General features: G+C 38.6%; 1 protein-coding gene across 2 annotated transcripts in view; it reads left to right on the top strand.

Moving 5' to 3' along the window:
- Positions 1 to 25,096, top strand: part of LOC130558992 (MAM domain-containing glycosylphosphatidylinositol anchor protein 1) — a 161,204-nt gene that overhangs the window by 119,550 nt on the left and 16,558 nt on the right. Inside the window, exons 12-16 of one of the 2 annotated variants that reach the window (XM_057341787.1) lie at positions 5,090 to 5,264; positions 6,887 to 6,910; positions 7,427 to 7,579; positions 7,660 to 7,821; positions 22,227 to 22,357. In XM_057341787.1, the coding sequence (XP_057197770.1) occupies positions 5,090 to 5,264; positions 6,887 to 6,910; positions 7,427 to 7,579; positions 7,660 to 7,821; positions 22,227 to 22,357 (645 nt within the window). The remainder of the gene's footprint in view (positions 1 to 5,089; positions 5,265 to 6,886; positions 6,911 to 7,426; positions 7,580 to 7,659; positions 7,822 to 22,226; positions 22,358 to 25,096) is intronic. The other variant, XM_057341788.1, reaches the window with a different exon arrangement.

Genomic DNA, 25,096 nt, shown 5'->3' with positions numbered 1-25,096 from the left:
GTTTCTTATACCAGAAAATGAAAAGATTTGAAATAGGAATATTAAGGAATTAAAAAATGGATGTTGTCCCCCAGTGAAAATGTGCAGAATTCTGTTTAAACACCTTAAAACGTATTAAACGCAGCTGAGAGTATCAAACACATATTGGTTGTTAAAATCATAATCCAATTCACCCAGATATTTAATAAGTGAACAGTCAAGGGCCAGAGATGTGTAGGACTTGTGAATACAGTCTTTGTAGATGAAGATGATCTTTCAAGACAAGAAAAGTTCAAAAACCAAAGAACAATATAAACTGGTCATGCAACACAATACAGTACACAACTGCACAAATAACATTTACATTCAGGCATTTTGCAGATGCTTTTATCCAAAGCGACTTACAGAGAAGATAAAGGAAACAATACAGTAAAGTGATTTGTCAATAGAAGGCAATGTAAAAAATATGGCATCCTCTGCACCTTTGGCCCAATTTTGTAAAAGTATTCCGTATTTTCTGCAAAAATACAGAACGGGTAAAAAAGGGTGTACACGTGCTACAGTTTACTGGATACAGAATAGTGAAATTTCTCTCATATAAAGTGTGTACTGTAATTATACTGTATGTTTATAGTTTTTTGCTATGACAATTTTTTCAATTTTCCTAAACTCTTAACACAGCAACACATGAAATGCACAATTGGCAAAACTTTTAATTTCATGTTCAAAATCACACATTGTAAACTAAACTCCAACAGTAATGTTCAAAATACAAAAATACACAAACTGCATTGTTTGCATCCATTGTTCAAAACCTATAACTTGACCCTTGGCCTCTTCTAAAGCCATAATTGGTTGGTGTTAAGTAAAGCAATGTGTGTTTGCACATGTGAGGAGTTAGTGTGAGGCACTGATGAATTAGTGTGGCATTTTGATTGGTTGTGTTTGAAAAAGGAAATCAATGTACTTCCTGTTAGATTTTTGTGTGTTACATAGAGAAGTGTGAGTTGTGTTTTGCAAAAAGTGTTTTACGAAACTCAAAGGTCGAGAATTTGTGTATGGTTTTGTCTATTTGGTGTGTGGTTCTGGTGTTGGAGTGTCAGGTTTCAGAAATTGTGTGACAAGTATACATTTTGTGTGTAAGCAGTTGAAAAAAACTGTAATAAGCAGACATCTGTGGACTACACACACACTCACGTGCTCACACGCGTGTGAGAGAGGGTGAGAGAATGGCCAGAGAGGAGCAAATAACTGTGGAAATAGACATTCGGAGGTGAAAAGATTGTGGGAGGGTTAAAGCACAGGTGCTGTGTGTGTGTGGGTGTGTGGGAAAGCGAGAGAGAGAGACCTGCATGTGTGTGTCACAGACTCGGAGTGGAAGAACCCAATTGCAGGCAGGCGTGAAGGGGTTAACAAAACAAGATTTAATAATAAATACAAAGAAACTAAAACACCCACGATGGGGAAAATAGAACTAAGACTATATCTATGAAAGGATAACAACTTCCCTCAAGGGGGCAAAAACGAGAACTAAATAATAAACAATCTAACAGGCATGACACGGCAGAAACAACACAAGAAACTCACAGTGCAGCAAGACAGGGAACGTTGACCATATACAATACACGAGCACAGGACAAAGAAGCATGAGGGCATTAAATAGGAGAAACAAACGAGGGATAATTACACAGGGCAGGTGGGAAACATTAGACACGGCAGGGAAGCAATGCATGAAACGAGAGGGGCGGGGCCAAAGACAAGACACGAGAAAGCACATGAGATGTCAAAAACATAAACAACTCATGGCTTTCTCACATAGAACCTAAGGGCTGTGTCCCGATCCTGCCACACGACTAGAAATTCAGAAACGAGGGCAGGACCGTGACAGTGTGTGTGTTTCAGATTTGATCTGCTTTGTGAGGTCAAGCCAATGGACAACGATTCTGATGTTATGTTAACATTTTTTACGTTTCTAAAAATGATTTATGACTATTTGTTGTTAAGCTTTTATTGATAGTTTGCTTCAGAAAATTAGCCGTAGTAAACACGTATTATCAATGTTATCTTTGGCACATTTATTACCATTTGTATTACCGTAGTTTTTCTACAAATACCATGGTTAAACTGTGCTTATTGTGAGGAGACCATCATTTGTGGTTGTGATTTTAATACACGTTAAACCAAAAAACCATGGTTGGTATTTTCAAACCATAGTTAGTTTAGGTCAAGGATACTAAATACAAAATAGACTAATATTCTTTAAGACCAATAGTGAACAGATGTTGTAAACAGCACCGGTGTAATGGTGGTGACGCCGTAGCTTTAAATGAACCCAGATGAGTCGCTTGTGATGTCTCTTATCAAGTTCGTTTCAAGTTGAGTATCAGCCATGTTTTCGTACTGTCAATTTTCTTATCCCCGTTTTTTTTCCCCACCACCTCAGAAAAAACACTGCTGTCTGTGAGGTGATTTAGATGAAGGGAGATACACAGAAAAATCCTGTTAACAGAGAAGAGCAGCCAAGCGGATACAATTTATCTGTGACTTTTACAAGCTTGCGTGTGTGTGTGTGTGTTAGATATGGCTGTTAACTCTTGGCGTGCGCTCTGTTGGCTCAAATGATTTTAGTGTTGGAGACGTGGCGACGCACCTCTCCGTATTACCGCGGTGAATGGGTCAATAACAGCGGTTACTGTGGCACTTAATTAGACAGATAACGAATGCGTTTCATCTACCCATCACGGTTAGCATACAGGTAGACACTTCTGCATCTGTATGAATGGAAGAAACAAAGGAAGAAACTGAAGACGCACTTACACTCGTGGAGGAGTTACTCGTGTGTCATGTTTGGAGAGAATCGCCTCAGGGTTTCCTGCTGCTCGGGTCTCCACGCAGAACTGAAGATAATTTCTCATAGCATTATGCACTGCTTTCACAGGGCTGCTTTCCGTAATTCCACGTGGAAAAGCCGGGACAGCCACAATGCCGTGATTTGCACGCATCCTTAAGGACGCAGGGGCCAACCTGGAGCCGCTCACTGCACATACATTTCTTCACAGTTAATCGTATGAAACATAAAGGGGTACGTTTTCACGCTAGTAGCAAGGAAATGATTGCAGTCTGTTTTTAGCGTTCACGCAACGCTTTTGTTCAAAGCGACTTGCAGTGGATTCATTGGGTTTTCTAGGAATCGAAGCCCGTAACATTTGTGCTGCGTGTTCGTATGACCAAGTAGCAGATGTACGTTTGAAACGTGTTTGAGAACAGTCATTATTTTTAACATTTTGTTCGCTTTGAAGTTCTTTATTAGATGTAACAGCCCAACAGTGTTTACCGAGTATTACACACAGCTCTAGCCTCGTCACTCAAAGCTTTCTTTTACAAAGCTAAGGAAAATCAAGGGTAAATCACAGAAGCCTGGCAAACAAACGCTTGATAAAGGGTCTTCAGAAACTTTTCAAACCCCGTGGCGTTCTGAGGCGATGTGAGGTGTCCCAGGGGAACGCTCGGAGGAGAGAGTGACAGGTTGCACTGTTTGCTAAGTGTTCTTAGTCAGCACGCTTGCGTTTTGCCTTGAGATCCGACTTAACCTTATTTGAGACGGGGTGCCTGCAGAAGCTGACCTGGCACTCTGTAAATCAGTGATTTTGCTGTGGTTTTGTCGGGTAAGGGATGTAGTACTGAATGTGACATGCTTCCAGCCTCAAGTGATTTTTCTGTCCCCACTGTAAATGAAAGTGCAAGGCAACAGAATCACGGTCGTTGTTGTTTGTAGTATTTAATTGCTTGATGTTTACTGCATTTCAACATCATTTCTCATTTCCTGGTGAATTTTAGAAGACACATTGATGAAACAAAATCACTATTGTGTAGTTAGATTTAAAGTTTAGATTTAGTTACGCATTTAAGTTTAAGGTATATGTTGAGCATTTATTTAAAGTATGTGTTTAGTTTAGTTCTTTTTTGTTCGGTTTTGGTGTAAGTTTATGTTATTTAACTACTGTATGTGAGTTTCTGTGGTCTCTGTAGTTTTTAATATGGTAAGATATGGTCAGGATTTTAGTTGTATGGTCTGGATGTGTACATTAAAAAGCATTATAGATACACAAGACTTATATAATGTAATACGTATAAATAAGTATATTAGTTTTTATAATAAAGGGGATCAAATGATTTATGAGGTGATAAAGACCTGACACACTTATTTATTTATTGAACCGCCAACTGTTGTTTGACCCTAAAAGTAAAAGTAAGAAAACTAAAATCCCACTCAAATAGTACTTAAGTAAAAATGAAACACAACTGAGAACTCCATGATCTTAATATACTACCGAATATGTTTTTTTTCTGTGATTTTGTTACAAACCAGCTGAAAAGAAATGGAATGAGCTTTGAGAGCTGATTTAAATTCATTGTTAATGGTGCCACATTTGTATGTGTTTTATCATTAGTTTCCCATAAATGTCAGAGCATAATGATTATTTAAATGATTAGAAATGCACCTTTTATTTTTGTGATATATCAAATATTCATGTGTTGTGTGTAGTTACCCCACAGACGATAACACGTACGGCATTTAATGTATTAAAACGACAATTTCTGCAAGAAGACATCAAAGCAATTTTGTTAACTTATTGGAAAGCATCAGCGTAACTCGCATACTAATACAGTATTTACTGTTTTTATGAAGAAGAAAAACGTGCAACACCACACACCAGATAAATGTGACATTAAGTTTTTAGAAGTTGTATACAACAATGATCAGATCGGTCAGACACACCAACAACTTCCACTTTTTTTGCAATATATAAAATCTCACAGAAAATGATTCTGAAAAGTTCTTTCTGGTTATTTGCAAAGAAATTTGAGGTGGATTCAACCACAGCTATGCGAGAACTTTTTTCCTGTGGCTGAATAAACCTTTTTAATTTTTACAGAAAATTCGTTGGTGTGCAAAGTGACATCCCAAACTTGCTTTTGGGGTTGTTGTCAGGGCATGCTTTCTTCAGTCCATGGCGTAGTTATGGGATCGACGTGCTTAATGTTGACACATACTGTTAATGCACAATGAAATCTTTAGTCTCAATCATTTCTTTTTCTGTTTTTGCAGAACGGTCAGAAGATTTTGTCCAAGCAGATCAACACTAAAGAGCCAGTGAAGGGTGTCCTGATGTCCTACACGTTGACGGATCTTCGCATTCCTGTGTCATATGAGGTCAGCCTGGCTCCCATAACCTCCTTCGTGACTGGAGATTCGGTCACACGCATCATCCAGTACTCAGAACGTAAGTCACCATCATTATGTCATCATGATTCAGTAATATCCAAACCCAATGAATAATTCTACGATCCCGCTAGTACACCATGTTACTTAATTTAGCTATTTTATGTGATATCTAGTAATATTTTAATGTATATAAAATACTATTTTATTTTATATCATATATTTATGTATTTAATATCATACATTTATTCATTAGAATATATTTAACATACTATTTTAATAAAAATATTATAAAAATAAAAAAATGGTGTTATAACATATTACATTTAATATGATTTACATACATTAGTGCTCCAGGTATACTACGTAATATTTTTTTTTTACATTTTTTAGAACATATATTCCTTATTGGGCAAGTATTTTGATGTATAAGTTTCACAGGGGCCATCTCAAAGCATTGTTCCATGCTAATAAAGTTTAGCACTCCTTTTTACCAGATAAAATCTTTACGAGGAGATCTTCAGGATTGATATCTGATATTTTGTCGTATTAATGCGCCGTGCTGTTGATGTATAACCACAGTGTTGCGCAAAGGATAATGTAGAAGCCTCATTCATTTTACTGATACCAGGCAACATAGAATAATTGCCGGAGAGAATAAGCGTATCATCTCCATAAGTTATCTGATATGAGTTTTCTCCATCCAAGGTCAACAGACACAATTTAACTTCGTTCGGATGAAGTCAGACAGAGTTTGGATAAAGATGCCCGAGTCTTCTCCTTTAGCTTTGGGATTTCTGGTCAGATCTGTTGTAAACTATAAAGCCGAAACTCTAGGGCTGGGGATCAAAAGCAGTCTGATGTCTACACATTTCTTTCAGACTAAAGATACACATTTGGAGATTTGTTGTAACGTATGGTACGTTCAACAAAATAACATTAAATGAATTTCATTTACATTGTTTAATTTGTAGTTGGAATCCATCTTTAGATGGGGTACTAAAGTCATCTTTAAGTAAAAACATCTCTAGTATCAACAGATGTCAAGAATTTGGGATGAGGTTTCGCTTCAGGGAATTGAGATGTGTGGCCGTCATCATGTGGCAAGTTTGCTGATGGCCACAGAATACCAGAAACACAAAAAGATGTTGAGTCGAGATCTCAGAAAGAGCTGATAACATCTAATCCCATCGGATAGTCTATCATCAGTGTCCCAATCTCAGCACTTTCACAAGACCACCAGAAAAAGGCCCAGCCTCCAGATTAAGTGCTGGAAGACGTGCATGAGCATCCATTCTGCTGTGACGGCGAGGCTGGGCGATATACACCATTGAATATTCACAGTAGATTTGTGATAATTTATCTCAAACACAACTTTTCAATTCTTATATGGCTTGAAAGCATTACAGCTTTAAGACAGGCGATGTTTCAATAACATCTGATTTAAAAATAACGTTACATTCACAATATCGGTTTGATTGAACTGATGGTTTCTCTCATTGAAATTCAGCGCAAACATGTACTGCAAATATTGAGTTATAGTCAAAAATATGGAAATATTGCTGAGGTTATGTTGCCCAGCCCTGTGTAATGTTTCTAATGTGATGGATTTGTCGTGTTGAATGTGATGAATGTATAGATCCCGATGTCACTCTTTATGTTCTGGTTTCTTTTCGCATGCAGCCTACACTTACCCGAGACCTTCAGGTGAGACAGTCCTGTACTTTTACTTTCCATCTGTTCTCTACCTCACGCTCTTTCTCTCTCCTCCAAATCCTCCCTCTGCCTTTCAGTTCTCGCCAATTAAATCCAGCGGAGTTCTCCTGGCAGCGCACGCGCAACGCTGTGCCAAAGCGGTACAAAAAAAAGAAAACATGAATTAAAACCGACTGGAGACGGGCAGAGTGAATTAAGGAGGTGAATGTTGTGTTGAGAGGAGAACATTGAGAACGTTTCAAACCATGGCGTTCTTCTCCATTCATTCACTCTCTCTGTCTCTGCTTGCATTGAAAATACATTTATTAGCCGTTTCAAGTGTTTACATTTACATATTTGGCAGATGCTTTTATCCAAAGCGACTTACATTGCATTATACATTTGTTTCTGACTATGTGCAATCCCCTGGGATCGAACCCATGACCTTGGCATTGCTAGTGCCAAATAAGCCGAGTCGGTGTCGACTCTAGGATATCTTACTTTCTTTGATGCGTTTCTCACATCTAGATCACGTGTGCGGGTTTGAGGACGTGCGGATATGTGGATTCACTCAAGACCGCAGCGACGTGTTCGACTGGACCAGACAGAACCATCTCACCCAGAACCCCAAGCGTTCGGTTAACACAGGGCCTGATAAAGACCGAAGTGGGACAAAAGAGGGTAAACGCACACACATGTCGCTTACCCAGCATGCACTGGGCACACACACACCCTAACACATGTTCTGTGCTGTTTTTAAGGTTTTTACATGTACATCGAGACATCACGGCCACGTCAGGCGGGCGATCGAGCTCGGCTCCTCTCTCCGCTCTACAACGTGACGGCAGCGCGAGGGCCGACGGGGACCACCAGGGCACCATACTGTGTGTCTTTCTACTATCACATGAACGGAAAACATATCGGTGAGTCCCCAGGTATAATTCAGTGTCAACTAGTGACTTCAAACATTCAGTTCGTAACGGAATTATTTCAATCAGAATTGTGCAGAAGAAAACGTTTTCTTCTGCACAAGAAAACATGGCTGTATTTAAGAGATGTAAAGCTAGACAGATGGATGGATACGCAGAAGTCAGTAATGTACATTAAAGAGTAAATACTCCTTGATTTGTAAGGTCCTGTTTTGGTTTATGGAGTGTCCAACAACAAGTTTACGTACATACAAGGTGCAAAAACACTATTATTTTGTTATAATAGGCAGTTATTATTACCTTACTTCTTGACTGACTCTCAAATGATTCGTTCGGCGAATCGTCCGTCTAATCCCCTCCTTTCCGCCAGCCTACTCTGATCTGATTGGTCAGATGATCTCTGCTGTGATTGGTCTACCGCAAATGAGGCTCACGTGCTACAGTGTTTGGGGGAGAAGAGTGAAGTTTTCGCGTCGGAGCCGATAGCCTAGGGGGCAGTCTTCTGACATATGGCGCGGTTGTGTTTCAGGGACGACCCGAGTTCGAATCCCGGCTCGTGGTGATTTCCCGAACCCGCTCCCCATCTCTCTCCCACTTAACTTCCTGTCATCTCTTCACTGTACTGTCTAAATAAAAAATAAAGTAAATAAAAAAAGAGTGAAGTTTTCGCGGGCAGTCCTAGCAAAACGTAGGCGGGGACTATACAGTGAGGGAAATAAGTATTTGATCCCCTGNCTCTCCGTAATGAACCACAAGCCTAATAAACTTCTAACACATCTAACAGAACATGCTACGGTATTGCTCTTATTGGAGTGTCTAATAGACTACTGCGCTTGTCCTCCTATTTCTATTAGACAGAAGCTGGTGATCGCTTGAACCAAGTCTATACTGAGGGGAATTTTAATGAAGTCGAATAAACTTGACTTTCCTCCACCTGAAAAACTTTTATTCCGGCCCATTTTCTATGACCCATTGTTGGATACAGTCCATTTCTGTCTTCCATTGCTTCCATTGTTACAAGTAAACAGTTATAAAATAGTAAAACAACAGGGGAAAGTTGCCTAAAAATGTAATTTGCAAGAGACAAACAACTTGTGACACAGCAACTTTGACAATAATTAAAAGCAAAACAAAGCCAATGCATCACCAGTCAAAAACAACATGGATATCTAGCGAGGGAATTTCTCTTTCTCACTGCTAGTAAAGATTTATTGATCCGGGGAAGGAACGCAAAGCTTTTCTGTTAAACTATTAAACAAAGACAAGCCTCACAAACACATGCAGTGATACAATCCCACTGTTTCATATGAGACTGGACTCAAATATTTTTATAACCAAATAGTCAATAAACCAGCTCAAACATGTCGCTGTATGTGTCCAGAAAAGAAGTCAATCGCTAATGCATTTCATTAATGTGCAATTGTGACATGGACATTTTTGTTTAATGCATATTTTTCCACAAAAAGAACTATAAATCACACATATCTGGCCCCTGCATGTAACTGTTAGAGGTAAACAAACTAACATGCCACAGAGTTAAAGACAAACAAACCTAATAGCCACACCTGCTGTTTTCACACTCTCTCTGTGAATGTAATGGGTCACAGGCGCAAAAAACAGCTACTGTCCAAATGTTGTCTAAGTGAGAGCAAAACACTAAATGTTTTTATCGCAAGCGCAAGCGTTTACAGCATGTCTTCACACACTGCTAAAGAAGATATATTTTAAATAAAGTAAGGGCATTAACAAAAGTGTAAAAAATGTGTAGAAAACTACACCTTTTGGATGTCATCCTGGAGTTTTTAAAACCTACTTTATTTACCTCACAACACCAATTAAAAATACATGCCATGTAAAATGTTTTTTGCTGTTTTTCTGTTCAATGAAATTGGTTTTTAAGTCATTTTAACTTACTATTTTAAACTTTGTCAAGTGGTTCAGTTCGTGTAAGTTAAACTAAAATAAGTAAATGAGAAAATAAGTGAAATAAAAAAGTCTTTACATGCATTATGTATTAAAATCGTAGATTTGGTAAATGTACTAAAATCGAAATAGAAATGTTGAAATCGCTTATTTTGACGAGTTTAAAGGAGTAGGTCACAAAAATGGACTTTCCATGGTCATTTTTATTCCTACTCAGGAAAGTCAATGGGGGTTTATTTTAAAGTGAACTACTCCTTTGAGTAATGTAAAGATATTCAAATTAAAAAATTTTTTGACTTGCTATACTTAAAAACCTAAGCCAGCAAAAATGTTTTACAGTGTGAAGATATATTACATTTTAAATGACATTTATGCATTCTGCAGCCACTTTTATCCAAAACAATAAACTTAAAACAATAAAGCAATTAATCAAACATAAATAGTTCTCTAGAACTTTTCATATCATCCTGTAGATTCAGAACATAAGGTGGTCAAATCTGATCAACTACTAACCAATCAACCACCTGAACCAGTAACTGGCCCATTAATGACCAGTTTCAACTAACCACACACAATTCAAAACCACGTAGCCGCATCGTAAGTTAGTTTGACTGTAACAAGATGTACGTCCAGAAGACATCTATCTGTGACTAATGCAAGACCAAAGACTGAATGAGCTTTTTAGCACAGCATTACCTCCTGCTGATGTGACGTAGCCAACGCAGAGCTAATCTCTCCAGTTGCTAATTGAGATGTAATCGAATGCAATGTAAGCACAGTGGCGCAAATAAAAGTCGAAAGTCTCATATCGTTAATGAGGTTGTAATTTACGGCAGGCGTAGAGTAGCTAACGCAGTCCTACACATTAAGATCGCTAACAGGGACGTCTGTCTCGCGGCGGGACGTCTCGTGTAATGAGAGCCGAGCCAGCTGTGCCTCCCTCTCATTTTAGCATCTGTACACACCACGCCGCCCACATGCCAATACAGAGACGATGATTAACAGATTAGTGAACACAATCTGACCGAAAACCCTACACACACAAGAAACAAACCAGAAGAGTTCATCACAATGCATTATGGGATTGCATTCTCTATGAGGAATACATGCTACAATCGAATTTTAATGTAAATGAAAGGTCACATGAAGTAACTTATACGTACTGGAACAACTAGCAAAAAGAGATGCAAAACCGGCTACAATGATATTAAATGTCTTTGAAAACCAGACACACTCTCAGACAATGAGACACATGTGAGGGGTAAGAGATCTCCGGCAGACACTCCCAGTTTCAGTTCAAGTGGTCCGTGTGTGTGTGTGAGAGACAAAGAGAGAGAGTGCACCCTAGGGTGATTGTGATTATGACTAATGCGATTCGTCTTTCAATTTTAATTTTCATTAAGGACCCACTGTCCCCATCAAAGTCTAAATAGCAATGGAATTAATAAAACATCTCTTTTGAAATATACAGCTCAGGCCTGCAGCAGAGCATCCAAATGCTTGCGGAAAGGCGAACAGATTGAAGCGCTGTCTGTGTTCACCAGACGCCCCCTGCCACGACACCAACCTGTGACATGAGAGTGGCACACGGCAACTAATTAGACAGGCCCGTCTCATTACAGCAGGAGAGACGGGCGAGACACACACATAAAGAGAACGAGTGGGGGAAAATCAAGTATACACACAGCTGAAGAAGAGGATGAAGAAGAGGATGTAGAAGAGGAGAGGGAGGGGGCAGGATTAAGGAGTAGTTAATGCGCTGATTAAGTTAGTAGAAAGTGCACGGATAAAAGCTTGTTCGGTTTCTTTATTGAAAATGGAGAAAACAGAAATGTTGCTGTCAAAACTTTAGTTGCAGTAGTTCTGTGATCAGTGTTGGGTGTAACTAGTTACTAAGTAATTAGTTACTGTAATTTAATTACTTTTCCCTTGAAAAACTAAAGTAAGGGATTACTCTTATTTTTTCTGTAATTTAATTACAGTTACTTCTCATGTAATTAAACTAAATACTTTGTGTAATATATGTGTGTGCAACAGTGGAATTGACATCAAAATTCAAAGTCTAACTTTAAAATCCTTGCTTTAATGTATAATTCTCACATTTGTAATACTTTGGTCAGTTAATAATACTACTTCATGTAGTTTATATTATTTATTTGAATGAATTAAAAGAGCCGTTTCATGTCTATCCTTGAATCACTTAACTAATCAAGGTGGATGTAGGATATAGAAAGTAATTAGTTATAAGTAATTAAATACTTTTTGGTGAGAGTAATTTGTACAGTAATCTAATTACACTATTGAATATGTAATTAGTAACTAGTAATTAAATACTTTTTCAGAGTAACTTACCCAACACTGTCTGTGATGCAGTTCTTAAAGTAACCAGCAATTACAGAACTGACACATCTGCGAGCTAAAAGCTTTCAAAACAGCCACAGATCGTTGAGCAATTTTTTTCCACATTACAGCAAAACAACCATCACTACATTGTGTGTATATTTGGGGTATTTTTACTTTAGCTCGAAAGGTAAAATTGGATAAAATACCCTATTTGGAGCATGTGGCAACATAGTAAAAATGTGTGAGTAGAGGTTTAAGAGGTGGTGACAGAAACCATTATTGCTGTCGTAGAAGTGTGTGTCTGTGTAAGAAAGATCCTATCAAATCACTTCTCTCTAAAAATACTATTGAGTGACGGCTTAAACGTGTCAGACATGCATACATAACACTGTCCTGCAGCACCTTGAACGGACGGATGTCACTTCGAAACAAAACTTCATGTTTTAACAGTCACAATAAGTAATAGATGTGAGAATGACATCATCGCTCTCTTTCCTTTCCTCTCTCTCTCTCACAGGACTCAAATAGCTTTATTGGCATGGTAAAAAGAGCCTTTACATTGCCAAAGCACAGAAACATTAAATATAGTCTCTTTCTCTCTGCCCTTCACCATCATTGACCTTCTGTTGAATGTTACACATAAAGCACAGAGCTTCTCAGACAGCTTCAGCCCAACGCTACGAGTGAAGAGAATGCTTTCCGATGGAAACCTTAGAAAATATGGTTTATATTTTTAAGCATGTTTCAAACATATGTAACTTTATGTCTGAGTGTGCATTGGCGTTCTGGTCTTTCATACAATATAACTACAGGACTTACACACTCAACAGATCTTTCACAGAAAAAAATGCTCTGGTATGGGTGAAAATGTACTAAAGAGTACATCTTACGAGATCATGTCAATTACATTTTGTGCAGTGTGTAATGTTGCCGTGTGTGAAAGTAAGCAGTCTGCCAAGTTATAAAGCCGAAGGTGAATGAATAACAAAGTTATTGACTTGGAAAAAAGGAGTCGACTCAGAATCACGCAAACAAGTCGTGCCCTAGTCCGATTCGCGAACCGCCGCGGATTTACGTCACGACAATACAGTGAGGGAAATAAGTATTTGATCCCCTGCTGATTTTGTAAGTTTGCCTACTTACAAACAAATGAAGGGTCTATAATTTTTATGGTGGGTTTATTTTAACTGATAGACACAGAATATTTAAAAAAATCAGGGGAAAAAATGTTATATAAAGGTTATAAATTGATTTGCATTTCAGTCAGTGAAATAAGTATTTGATCCCCTACCAACTAGCAAGAATTCTGGCTCCACAGATTGGTTATGTGCCTATATGGACCACAGATTAGTCCTGTCACTTTAAGAAAGTACTCCTAAATCAGCTTGTTATGTATATAAAAGATGCCTGCCAACAGAATCTGTATCTTCCAGTTCAACCTCTCCAACACCATGGTCCAGACCAAATAGGTTTTAAAGGATGTCAGCGACAAGATTGGAGACCTGCACAAACCTTGAATAGGCTACAGACAGAAGCTTGGTGAGAAGGAGACAACTGTTGGTGTGATTATTTGGAAATAGAAGATATACAAAATAACTATCAAATGCCCTTGTTCTGGAGCTCCCTGCAATATTTCCCCAATGGGGTAAAGATGATCATGAGAAATGTTAAAGATCAGCCCAGAACTACACGGAAGAAGCCTGTTAATGATTTCAAGACAGTTGGGAACACAGTTAGCAAGCAAAACATTGGTAACACATTGGTAACACGCTATGCCACAGTAGACTGAAATCCTGAAGCACCCGCAAGGTCCTCCTGCCCAAGAAGGCCCGCCTGGCTCGTCTTAAGTTTGACAATGAACATAAAAATGATTCAGAAAAGGCTTTGGCGAAAGTGCTGGCACTGCTGTGAGACCAAAATGGACTCCTGTGTTTGGAGGGAGAGAAATGCTGACTATGAGCCCAAGAACATCATGTCTACAGAGAAGCACAGTGTTGGAAACATTCTGCTTTAGGGCTTTTTCTCTGCTACAGGTATACAGGATGACTTCACCGCATTGAGGGGCTGAGGGACGGGCCCATGTACCGTAAAATCTTGGACGAGAACCTCCTCCCCTTAACTAGGTCACTGAAGATGGGTCATGGATGAGCCTTTAACATGACAAAGACGCAAAACATATTGCCAAGACAACCAAAAGTGCTTAAGGAGAAGCACATTAAATGTCCTAGCCAGTCTCTAGACCCTAGTCCTATAGAACCTCTGTGAAGGAGGCTAAAACTCCAATTTGCTGAGCGACAGCCAAGAAACCTTAAAGATTGACAGAGGAGTGGACTAAATGTATCCGGACACATGTGCAAACCTGGTGACCAACTATCAGAAATGTCTGACCTCTGTGCTTGCCAACAAGGGTTTCTCCACAAAGTACAAAGTTATGTTTTGCTTGGGGATCAAAACTTATTTCACTGACTGAAATGCAAATCAATTTATAACCTTTATATAACATTTTTTTCCCCTGATTTTTTTTAATATTCTGTGTCTATCAGTTAAAATAAACCCACCATAAAAATTATAGACCCTTCATTTGTTTGTAAGTAGGCAAACTTACAAAATCACGTTTGGGGGAGAAGAGTGAAGTTTTCGCGTCGGAGCCGATAGCCTAGGGGGCAGTCTTCTGACATATGGCGCGGTTGTGTTTCAGGGACGACCCGAGTTCGAATCCCGGCTCGTGGTGATTTCCCGAACCCGCTCCCCATCTCTCTCCCACTTAACTTCCTGTCATCTCTTCACTGTACTGTCTAAATAAAAAATAAAGTAAATAAAAAAAGAGTGAAGTTTTCGCGGGCAGTCCTAGCAAAACGTAGGCGGGGACTATATGTCGTGACGTAAATCCGCGGCGGTTCGCGAATCGGACTAGGGCACGACTTGTTTGCGTGATTCTGAGTCGACTCCTTTTTTCCAAGTCAATAACTTTGTTATTCATTCACCTTCGGCTTTATAACTTGGCAGACTGCTTACTTTCACACACGGCAACATTACACACTGCACAAAATGTAATTGACATGATCTCGTAAGATGTACTCTTTAGTACATTTTCACCCATACCAGAGCATTTTTTTCTGTGAAAGATCTGTTGAGTGTGTAAGTCCTGTAGTTATATTGTATGAAAGACCAGAACGCCAATGCACACTCAGACATAAAGTTACATATGTTTGAAACATGCTTAAAAATATAAACCATATTTTCTAAGGTTTCCATCGGAAAGCATTCTCTTCACTCGTAGCGTTGGGCTGAAGCTGTCTGAGAAGCTCTGTGCTTTATGTGTAACATTCAACAGAAGGTCAATGATGGTGAAGGGCAGAGAGAAAGAGACTATATTTAATGTTTCTGTGCTTTGGCAATGTAAAGGCTCTTTTTACCATGCCAATAAAGCTATTTGAGTCCTGTGAGAGAGAGAGAGGAAAGGAAAGAGAGCGATGATGTCATTCTCACATCTATTACTTATTGTGACTGTTAAAACATGAAGTTTTGTTTCGAAGTGACATCCGTCCGTTCAAGGTGCTGCAGGACAGTGTTATGTATGCATGTCTGACACGTTTAAGCCGTCACTCAATAGTATTTTTAGAGAGAAGTGATTTGATAGGATCTTTCTTACACAGACACACACTTCTACGACAGCAATAATGGTTTCTGTCACCACCTCTTAAACCTCTACTCACACATTTTTACTATGTTGCCACATGCTCCAAATAGGGTATTTTATCCAATTTTACCTTTCGAGCTAAAGTAAAAATACCCCAAATATACACACAATGTAGTGATGGTTGTTTTGCTGTAATGTGGAAAAAAATTGCTCAACGATCTGTGGCTGTTTTGAAAGCTTTTAGCTCGCAGATGTGTCAGTTCTGTAATTGCTGGTTACTTTAAGAACTGCATCACAGACAGTGTTGGGTAAGTTACTCTGAAAAAGTATTTAATTACTAGTTACTAATTACATATTCAATAGTGTAATTAGATTACTGTACAAATTACTCTCACCAAAAAGTATTTAATTACTTATAACTAATTACTTTCTATATCCTACATCCACCTTGATTAGTTAAGTGATTCAAGGATAGACATGAAACGGCTCTTTTAATTCATTCAAATAAATAATATAAACTACATGAAGTAGTATTATTAACTGACCAAAGTATTACAAATGTGAGAATTATACATTAAAGCAAGGATTTTAAAGTTAGACTTTGAATTTTGATGTCAATTCCACTGTTGCACACACATATATTACACAAAGTATTTAGTTTAATTACATGAGAAGTAACTGTAATTAAATTACAGAAAAAATAAGAGTAATCCCTTACTTTAGTTTTTCAAGGGAAAAGTAATTAAATTACAGTAACTAATTACTTAGTAACTAGTTACACCCAACACTGATCACAGAACTACTGCAACTAAAGTTTTGACAGCAACATTTCTGTTTTCTCCATTTTCAATAAAGAAACCGAACAAGCTTTTATCCGTGCACTTTCTACTAACTTAATCAGCGCATTAACTACTCCTTAATCCTGCCCCCTCCCTCTCCTCTTCTACATCCTCTTCTTCATCCTCTTCTTCAGCTGTGTGTATACTTGATTTTCCCCCACTCGTTCTCTTTATGTGTGTGTCTCGCCCGTCTCTCCTGCTGTAATGAGACGGGCCTGTCTAATTAGTTGCCGTGTGCCACTCTCATGTCACAGGTTGGTGTCGTGGCAGGGGGCGTCTGGTGAACACAGACAGCGCTTCAATCTGTTCGCCTTTCCGCAAGCATTTGGATGCTCTGCTGCAGGCCTGAGCTGTATATTTCAAATGAGATGTTTTATTAATTCCATTGCTATTTAGACTTTGATGGGGACAGTGGGTCCTTAATGAAAATTAAAATTGAAAGACGAATCGCATTAGTCATAATCACAATCACCCTAGGGTGCACTCTCTCTCTTTGTCTCTCACACACACACACGGACCACTTGAACTGAAACTGGGAGTGTCTGCCGGAGATCTCTTACCCCTCACATGTGTCTCATTGTCTGAGAGTGTGTCTGGTTTTCAAAGACATTTAATATCATTGTAGCCGGTTTTGCATCTCTTTTTGCTAGTTGTTCCAGTACGTATAAGTTACTTCATGTGACCTTTCATTTACATTAAAATTCGATTGTAGCATGTATTCCTCATAGAGAATGCAATCCCATAATGCATTGTGATGAACTCTTCTGGTTTGTTTCTTGTGTGTGTAGGGTTTTCGGTCAGATTGTGTTCACTAATCTGTTAATCATCGTCTCTGTATTGGCATGTGGGCGGCGTGGTGTGTACAGATGCTAAAATGAGAGGGAGGCACAGCTGGCTCGGCTCTCATTACACGAGACGTCCCGCCGCGAGACAGACGTCCCTGTTAGCGATCTTAATGTGTAGGACTGCGTTAGCTACTCTACGCCTGCCGTAAATTACAACCTCATTAACGATATGAGACTTTCGACTTTTATTTGCGCCACTGTGCTTACATTGCATTCGATTACATCTCAATTAGCAACTGGAGAGATTAGCTCTGCGTTGGCTACGTCACATCAGCAGGAGGTAATGCTGTGCTAAAAAGCTCATTCAGTCTTTGGTCTTGCATTAGTCACAGATAGATGTCTTCTGGACGTACATCTTGTTACAGTCAAACTAACTTACGATGCGGCTACGTGGTTTTGAATTGTGTGTGGTTAGTTGAAACTGGTCATTAATGGGCCAGTTACTGGTTCAGGTGGTTGATTGGTTAGTAGTTGATCAGATTTGACCACCTTATGTTCTGAATCTACAGGATGATATGAAAAGTTCTAGAGAACTATTTATGTTTGATTAATTGCTTTATTGTTTTAAGTTTATTGTTTTGGATAAAAGTGGCTGCAGAATGCATAAATGTCATTTAAAATGTAATATATCTTCACACTGTAAAACATTTTTGCTGGCTTAGGTTTTTAAGTATAGCAAGTCAAAAATTTTTTTAATTTGAATATCTTTACATTACTCAAAGGAGTAGTTCACTTTAAAATAAACCCCCATTGACTTTCCTGAGTAGGAATAAAAATGACCATGGAAAGTCCATTTTTGTGACCTACTCCTTTAAACTCGTCAAAATAAGCGATTTCAACATTTCTATTTCGATTTTAGTACATTTACCAAATCTACGATTTTAATACATAATGCATGTAAAGACTTTTTTATTTCACTTATTTTCTCATTTACTTATTTTAGTTTAACTTACACGAACTGAACCACTTGACAAAGTTTAAAATAGTAAGTTAAAATGACTTAAAAACCAATTTCATTGAACAGAAAAACAGCAAAAAACATTTTACATGGCATGTATTTTTAATTGGTGTTGTGAGGTAAATAAAGTAGGTTTTAAAAACTCCAGGATGACATCCAAAAGGTGTAGTTTTCTACACATTTTTTACACTTTTGTTAATGCCCTTACTTTATTTAAAATATATCTTCTTTAGCAGTGTGTGAAGACATGCTGTAAACGCTTGCGCTTGCGATAAAAACATTTAGTGTTTTGCTCTCACTTAGACAACATTTGGACAGTAGCTGTTTTTTGCGCCTGTGACCCATTACATTCACAGAGAGAGTGTGAAAACAGCAGGTGTGGCTATTAGGTTTGTTTGTCTTTAACTCTGTGGCATGTTAGTTTGTTTACCTCTAACAGTTACATGCAGGGGCCAGATATGTGTGATTTATAGTTCTTTTTGTGGAAAAATATGCATTAAACAAAAATGTCCATGTCACAATTGCACATTAATGAAATGCATTAGCGATTGACTTCTTTTCTGGACACATACAGCGACATGTTTGAGCTGGTTTATTGACTATTTGGTTATAAAAATATTTGAGTCCAGTCTCATATGAAACAGTGGGATTGTATCACTGCATGTGTTTGTGAGGCTTGTCTTTGTTTAATAGTTTAACAGAAAAGCTTTGCGTTCCTTCCCCGGATCAATAAATCTTTACTAGCAGTGAGAAAGAGAAATTCCCTCGCTAGATATCCATGTTGTTTTTGACTGGTGATGCATTGGCTTTGTTTTGCTTTTAATTATTGTCAAAGTTGCTGTGTCACAAGTTGTTTGTCTCTTGCAAATTACATTTTTAGGCAACTTTCCCCTGTTGTTTTACTATTTTATAACTGTTTACTTGTAACAATGGAAGCAATGGAAGACAGAAATGGACTGTATCCAACAATGGGTCATAGAAAATGGGCCGGAATAAAAGTTTTTCAGGTGGAGGAAAGTCAAGTTTATTCGACTTCATTAAAATTCCCCTCAGTATAGACTTGGTTCAAGCGATCACCAGCTTCTGTCTAATAGAAATAGGAGGACAAGCGCAGTAGTCTATTAGACACTCCAATAAGAGCAATACCGTAGCATGTTCTGTTAGATGTGTTAGAAGTTTATTAGGCTTGTGGTTCATTACGGAGAGATTCGGCAGCCAGTGGATTTAATACAGCGCCGGTCAATCACAGCACCCCGGGTACCGGTTCATTACATCCTTCACTCATTACACGCAGCGATCCTGCTGACTGTTGGCAGACCACAGCATCGACTTGAAAAGATACTTTGTCATGGTTTAGTGATGCACGTAAACACATGCGTTTGTTTTATATTTGGTGGTGCATTTAAAGTATGCATGGCCCATTTTGTTTGCGCTATTATTTGCATTGATTTTTTACACTCTTCTGTGGATGTCCTTGATTCTGATTGGCCAATCTTAGCATTACATGAGCAAACATTTTCACATAGTAAACAATAAACTGCAAATAATTAGCTACATATTTCTCACACAACTTGTTTCTTAAAGTGATAGTTTATCCAAAAATGACATTTATGGCGTCATGTACTCATCCACTTGTCATTTCTAATCTTTATGACTTTCTTTCTTCAGCAGAACACGAAAGAAGATATTTTAAAGAAAGTTGGTAACCGAACAGAGCTGGACCCGAATCCCGATTCCTTGTATTGTATGGACACAAAACCAATGCAAGTGAATTGGGTCCAGTTAACATTTGATTAAATATCTTCTTTTGTGTTCTGTGGAAGAAAGAAAGTCATGCAGGTTTGAAACGAATAAAGGTTTAATGATGTAAATGATGACATAATTGTTTTTTATATCACTTTAATTTGTATTTTGTCTTGTTTTTCAGTGGAGATGTGTAAATACACCCAATGCAAAAAATGTTGAGTTCTGAGAAGCAAAAAGAGAATTTATCTTAAGAGGTTTATACCCATATATTATTATTATTATTATTATGCTTTTTTGTGTATTTACTGGTATTTATGGAAGGGAAAGCAATTTACTTATGATTCAAGAAAAATCTAATTTTCTTCAAATTCTCTATGTTTCTATCTGTTTAACAATTTGTCGTCTTGCATTTATTTTGCTTCCTAAGAATATTTTCCAGTGTTAAAGATATTTATATATTCTTCTATACCAAAGTGTAAAAACAGTTTTTAACAGTTATTTGTGTAATATAATTCCTTATTTATTGACTTTTTAGAAACCAGAATGAAAAAACGTACTGTACTATACTAAACAATCAAAATGTATCTATACTGCACCAAAACAGCTTGAACCACAGGCTTAAATTGCCAACCGCTGTCCAGCTTGTGCTCATTATGAGGATGAATGAATGTTTGGATGCGTTCGACCTGTGTCAAGGTTAGCCGAGGTCCTCTGATGTTTAGTTCCTTCGCTTCTTTGCCAGTGAGTCCACACAGATCTGAGCTTTGGCCCTTATTTAGAGCATCTCCCTATACTTACACACATAACTGTTACTTTCAAGGGTTGGTTATTTTTAGGGTCTTGATTTTAACTACCTCGCACGTTTCTCGCAAAAGATAACGCGCAGTTTAACTTGAGTGTTTGTAATCACCTTAAAATGCACAAGGACACAATTTTTGTTTATGTATTAGCCAGCAAGCACCTCTTCAGAGTGATTGAGGTCATTGACATGTGACAGAATCCTGATAGAATTGAACGGTGGTATTGAAGGATTGATGCATTCATGTAAAATGGCATTGACATAATGTTAAAATACGGTTTTACATGGTGTCATCATAAAAAAGATAAGCACAAACTGTAACATTTTACATTTGTTAGTGTTACTTTAGTGCCAATATTAAAATTGTACATTACTACAGGCTTTCTGGCTCAAAATTTACTATTACTGCCAAAGCTATTTGTAAAAACGTAAAGGGGTAATTCACCCAAAACTAAAAATATAAGTTATTCACCCTCATACTGTTGAAAAGATTTTCTTTCTTCTGATGAACACAAAAGAAGATATTTTGAGGAATGACTCAGTGGTTTTGTGTCCCTATTACGGACGTCAATGGGGTCCAGTGTTGTTTGGTTATTCAAAATATCATCAAAAGCGTTCCGCAGAAGAAAGAAATGACATGACATGAGGGGGAAGCAATGATTATACAATTTCTTACAAAAGTTCATCCTCACTTGATTTCTCTCTCTCTCTCCCAGAGTGCATGTGAATTATATATTAGCTTCCCTTAAGCACAAAGTCAGAGCAATAATTTAATGCATGACTCATAGAGGTGCCACTTGGCCTCATTGCCTTCCATCAAAAGCTTTTCTCATCTCAGATGACTGCGTGTGTGTTTAATGTCTAACCTGATCACAGTGTAGATGTTTCTGTGTTCTTGTCTATGGAGCGCTGCGGGATGTTTTCTCCTACATTAGTCTCCTACGGCACATCCACGGACCACCCACAGTCCACTCACAGACCACCTAATGCGAATCAAGAACTTTCTTAAATCACAAGCGCCAGTCTAATTTGCCGGCTTTTCTGTCCTCATGATAGACGGTTGTGGTTAACAAGGTATCAGGCCGTAGGAGAACTAATCAGTGGATTTAAGAAAGTTTGCGAGGTTCACGCTATTGAATCTTAAAAAGTTATTCTGAGTTTGTCCCGGTAAGAACGAGCAGCGAAGTGAAGCATGCCTGCAGTCAGAAGACGTGCTCTTTTGTCAGAGGTGGTCATACAGCTGGAGGAAAGTGTGCAGGTCACAGAAATATGATGTTCCTCTGAGCTTTGCCCTGTCTGCCTGCAGGAACACTTAATGTTCTGATGAGAGTGAAGAGTATAGCCACTGTGGATTCTGCCGTCTGGACACTCTCCGGACACCAGGGACCCGAATGGAGGAAGGCGGATGCTGTGATCTATCCGAGCGGACCCTTCCAGGTATGACTGCAGTTTTGTGCAGGTGTGTGTTTTTTTATCATGCTTGAAAGATTTGTGTGAGTGGGTTTAAGTTTGATGGCAATATATACTGTAAGTTCTATCAGGGGGGGCTTAACCCAGAGTCGTGATTCTGGTGGGTGGTGGGGTGCACATTATGAATATTAAAACTTAAGACAGGTTTAGATTATCACATTTTTATCACAATATTATTACCGCCAAAAGAATTCACAATAACAATACTAAGAGACGGAGAGAGCGTCTGTGACCAAATGGCCTCTTAAAACAAAAGGTTAAGTACTGTACATATTTGAAATTGACTGGGTAAGGCCACGGTAAAGATTGAAATCATAATTAAAGATCGCGTATCACACGCAGTTTCTGCCAATCTCATATTAATCTTGAGTGCCTATACAGTAGTATTGTGTAAGTCGTATCTTCGAAGAGTATTCAGTTTGATCACATTTATAAAAGAGAGATACAGCTGTACGATTATTTCCGGGCTAGTGGGAGAGTGGGATGGTACTACAGCACGAGCAAGCAACACATCATTGCATTAATCTCTACATTTTTTGTACATTATGTTATACACGCCGATTGCCAACAAAACACATACGTACGACTGAGTTTGACTTACCGCGTGCAGTTCATGTCCGGCATCTTTTAGCGTTGGGACCGCGGCATCTATCATTTTCAAACCATCTCCAAATCCAGCGATATATCCATCGTTTATATAACATCCATCACTGAATTGCCGTGAACAAACAGACACACCTAAACTTCACTATCGCAAGAGGAACGAGCTGCAGCGCAGATAACCTTGATGGTCTCGCTCGTCGGTAGGCTCGTGGGCGGGCTCTTTCTTTCACCTTGCCGTGCTTTTGCAGAAGAATGGCCAATAAAAGGAATAGGATCCAGAATTATAAAAAACTTTCCGAAGCAAGTTGGAGTGCTGGGGGAGTGTATCAAGTACAGAAATACTACGTCATACGTCCAACTCGTTTTTTAACAAGATGACCATGTTAAGCATGAGACGCCAGCACTTTTAGCAGTGTAAACTTTAAATTAATGGTTGAAAACCAATTTTGATGCTCCTTATCTCACAAATTAGATCACATGTTGTAGCACCCCTAGTTTATATTTAGATATAGGTCAGCGGCGCTAATGGCATTCAGACAATCATATTTTCATTTTTACATATCTAATGCATTTAATACTTTTGCAGTTGTACATACTCAACATAATTTATGTGGCAACAGTGTTTTATTTGGTTGACATGATAAATTGTCTTTGAAGCTAGACAGAGCAAATACATAAATACATGTGATTGCATGTGGAATATCGGCAGAAATGTCTAGATGTTTTTTTTTTGTTTATATCAGCTAGTCCTGTTGGGCAGGTGTAATATGTCTTTGCGTGTGTGTGTGTGTGTGTGTGCGTGTGTGTGTGCGTGTGTGTGGTTGGAATGATTGAGGAAGCGCTGAGTCGTGCTCTGTCTCTCTCTTCTCTGGACCAGTGTTTCTGCTGAGTCCAAGTCTGAGCACAGCAGCTGCTAAGACCAAAAGATGTTTTACTGCTCATCACAGAGGAGAAAAGGTGCTGGAGACAGAAAAGTACAAATTGGAAGAGCTTGGAGACCTACAAAAGGGAGGTCTATTGAGTTGAGAAAAATCAAAAAATGGACCTCATATAGAACTAAGATGGAAGTAAATATAGAGCTCATTCAAAAAACAAAGCTGCCATCCAAAAGCAAAAAAGAAAAATGATTTCAGAGATTAATTCAAATGACGATTTGATGAAAGATTATGATTTTTTGACTTGATATGATTTTTTGAGAAGCATGCACTAATGAATCATGCACAATAAGCACGCTTATTAAAGTCAATATATGAAATCAAAACGAATCTGGTTTGCTTTCCTGAATCGCGTTCCTGGTCTTATTGTGAAGGATTCATCCTTGCATGTTATTCCAAATAAAGCAATGTTTGTTTTTTAATCTTTCATCAAAATGTAATAACCTGCTCAGCCTCTGAATCAGCTTTTGTTTTCGACTGACATCACCAAACCCTCTTATTTTCAACCCATCCTCTAGCCACCTGGCTTTTCATGATCCAGTCCGATCCAAAGAACACGAAGCCCCGCCCTCTGATTAAATATTCTGTTGGCTTCGCCTTCGTCTTTTCTTGACAATATGAGTTCATTTTTCAACTCTTATTTAAAGTCTCGCCCTTCGTTTTGTATCTGTACCATCTCTCATTCGTTTCTCTCAGTAATCCAGCGTATTTGACACCTTGGAGAGGTAAGTAGATCTACACCTCTCATCTCTTTCTCATCCAGGCCCCAGCTGGCCTCCATCAATCGATGCTAAAGACCAACCCAGACGTTGCTGGACAGCAGGATTTGACAGGTCCAGCGGACATCCGCGTCTCTTCGCTGTCTGTTTGTTTGCTCTCTTCTCATCTTCTCTCTGTTGCCCTGTTGACTCTCGCCGTGTAGATTGACCGACTGCCGGGTCTTGCCGAGTTGAATTAGATTCATTTTCCCAAGAACCGGAGAGGGAACTGAGACTTTGCATCGGTGCATGGGGCGTCTCGCCCATCGCTAAGCCTGATGGATCATGCGGTTTCGTTCTAGCGTTACTTTATTTAAAAGCTTTACTCAACTGAGAGAATGCATTACACCGGCAATGGGTTTGAGGTTAATCCGAGCGAGACTGATAGTTCAGGAGTTTCCACAGAGATC

This window comes from Triplophysa rosa, linkage group LG9 (assembly GCF_024868665.1).
Source record: "Triplophysa rosa linkage group LG9, Trosa_1v2, whole genome shotgun sequence".
NCBI classification, from domain to species: domain Eukaryota; kingdom Metazoa; phylum Chordata; class Actinopteri; order Cypriniformes; family Nemacheilidae; genus Triplophysa; species Triplophysa rosa.
This window is presented reverse-complemented; position numbering and strand designations above follow the sequence as displayed.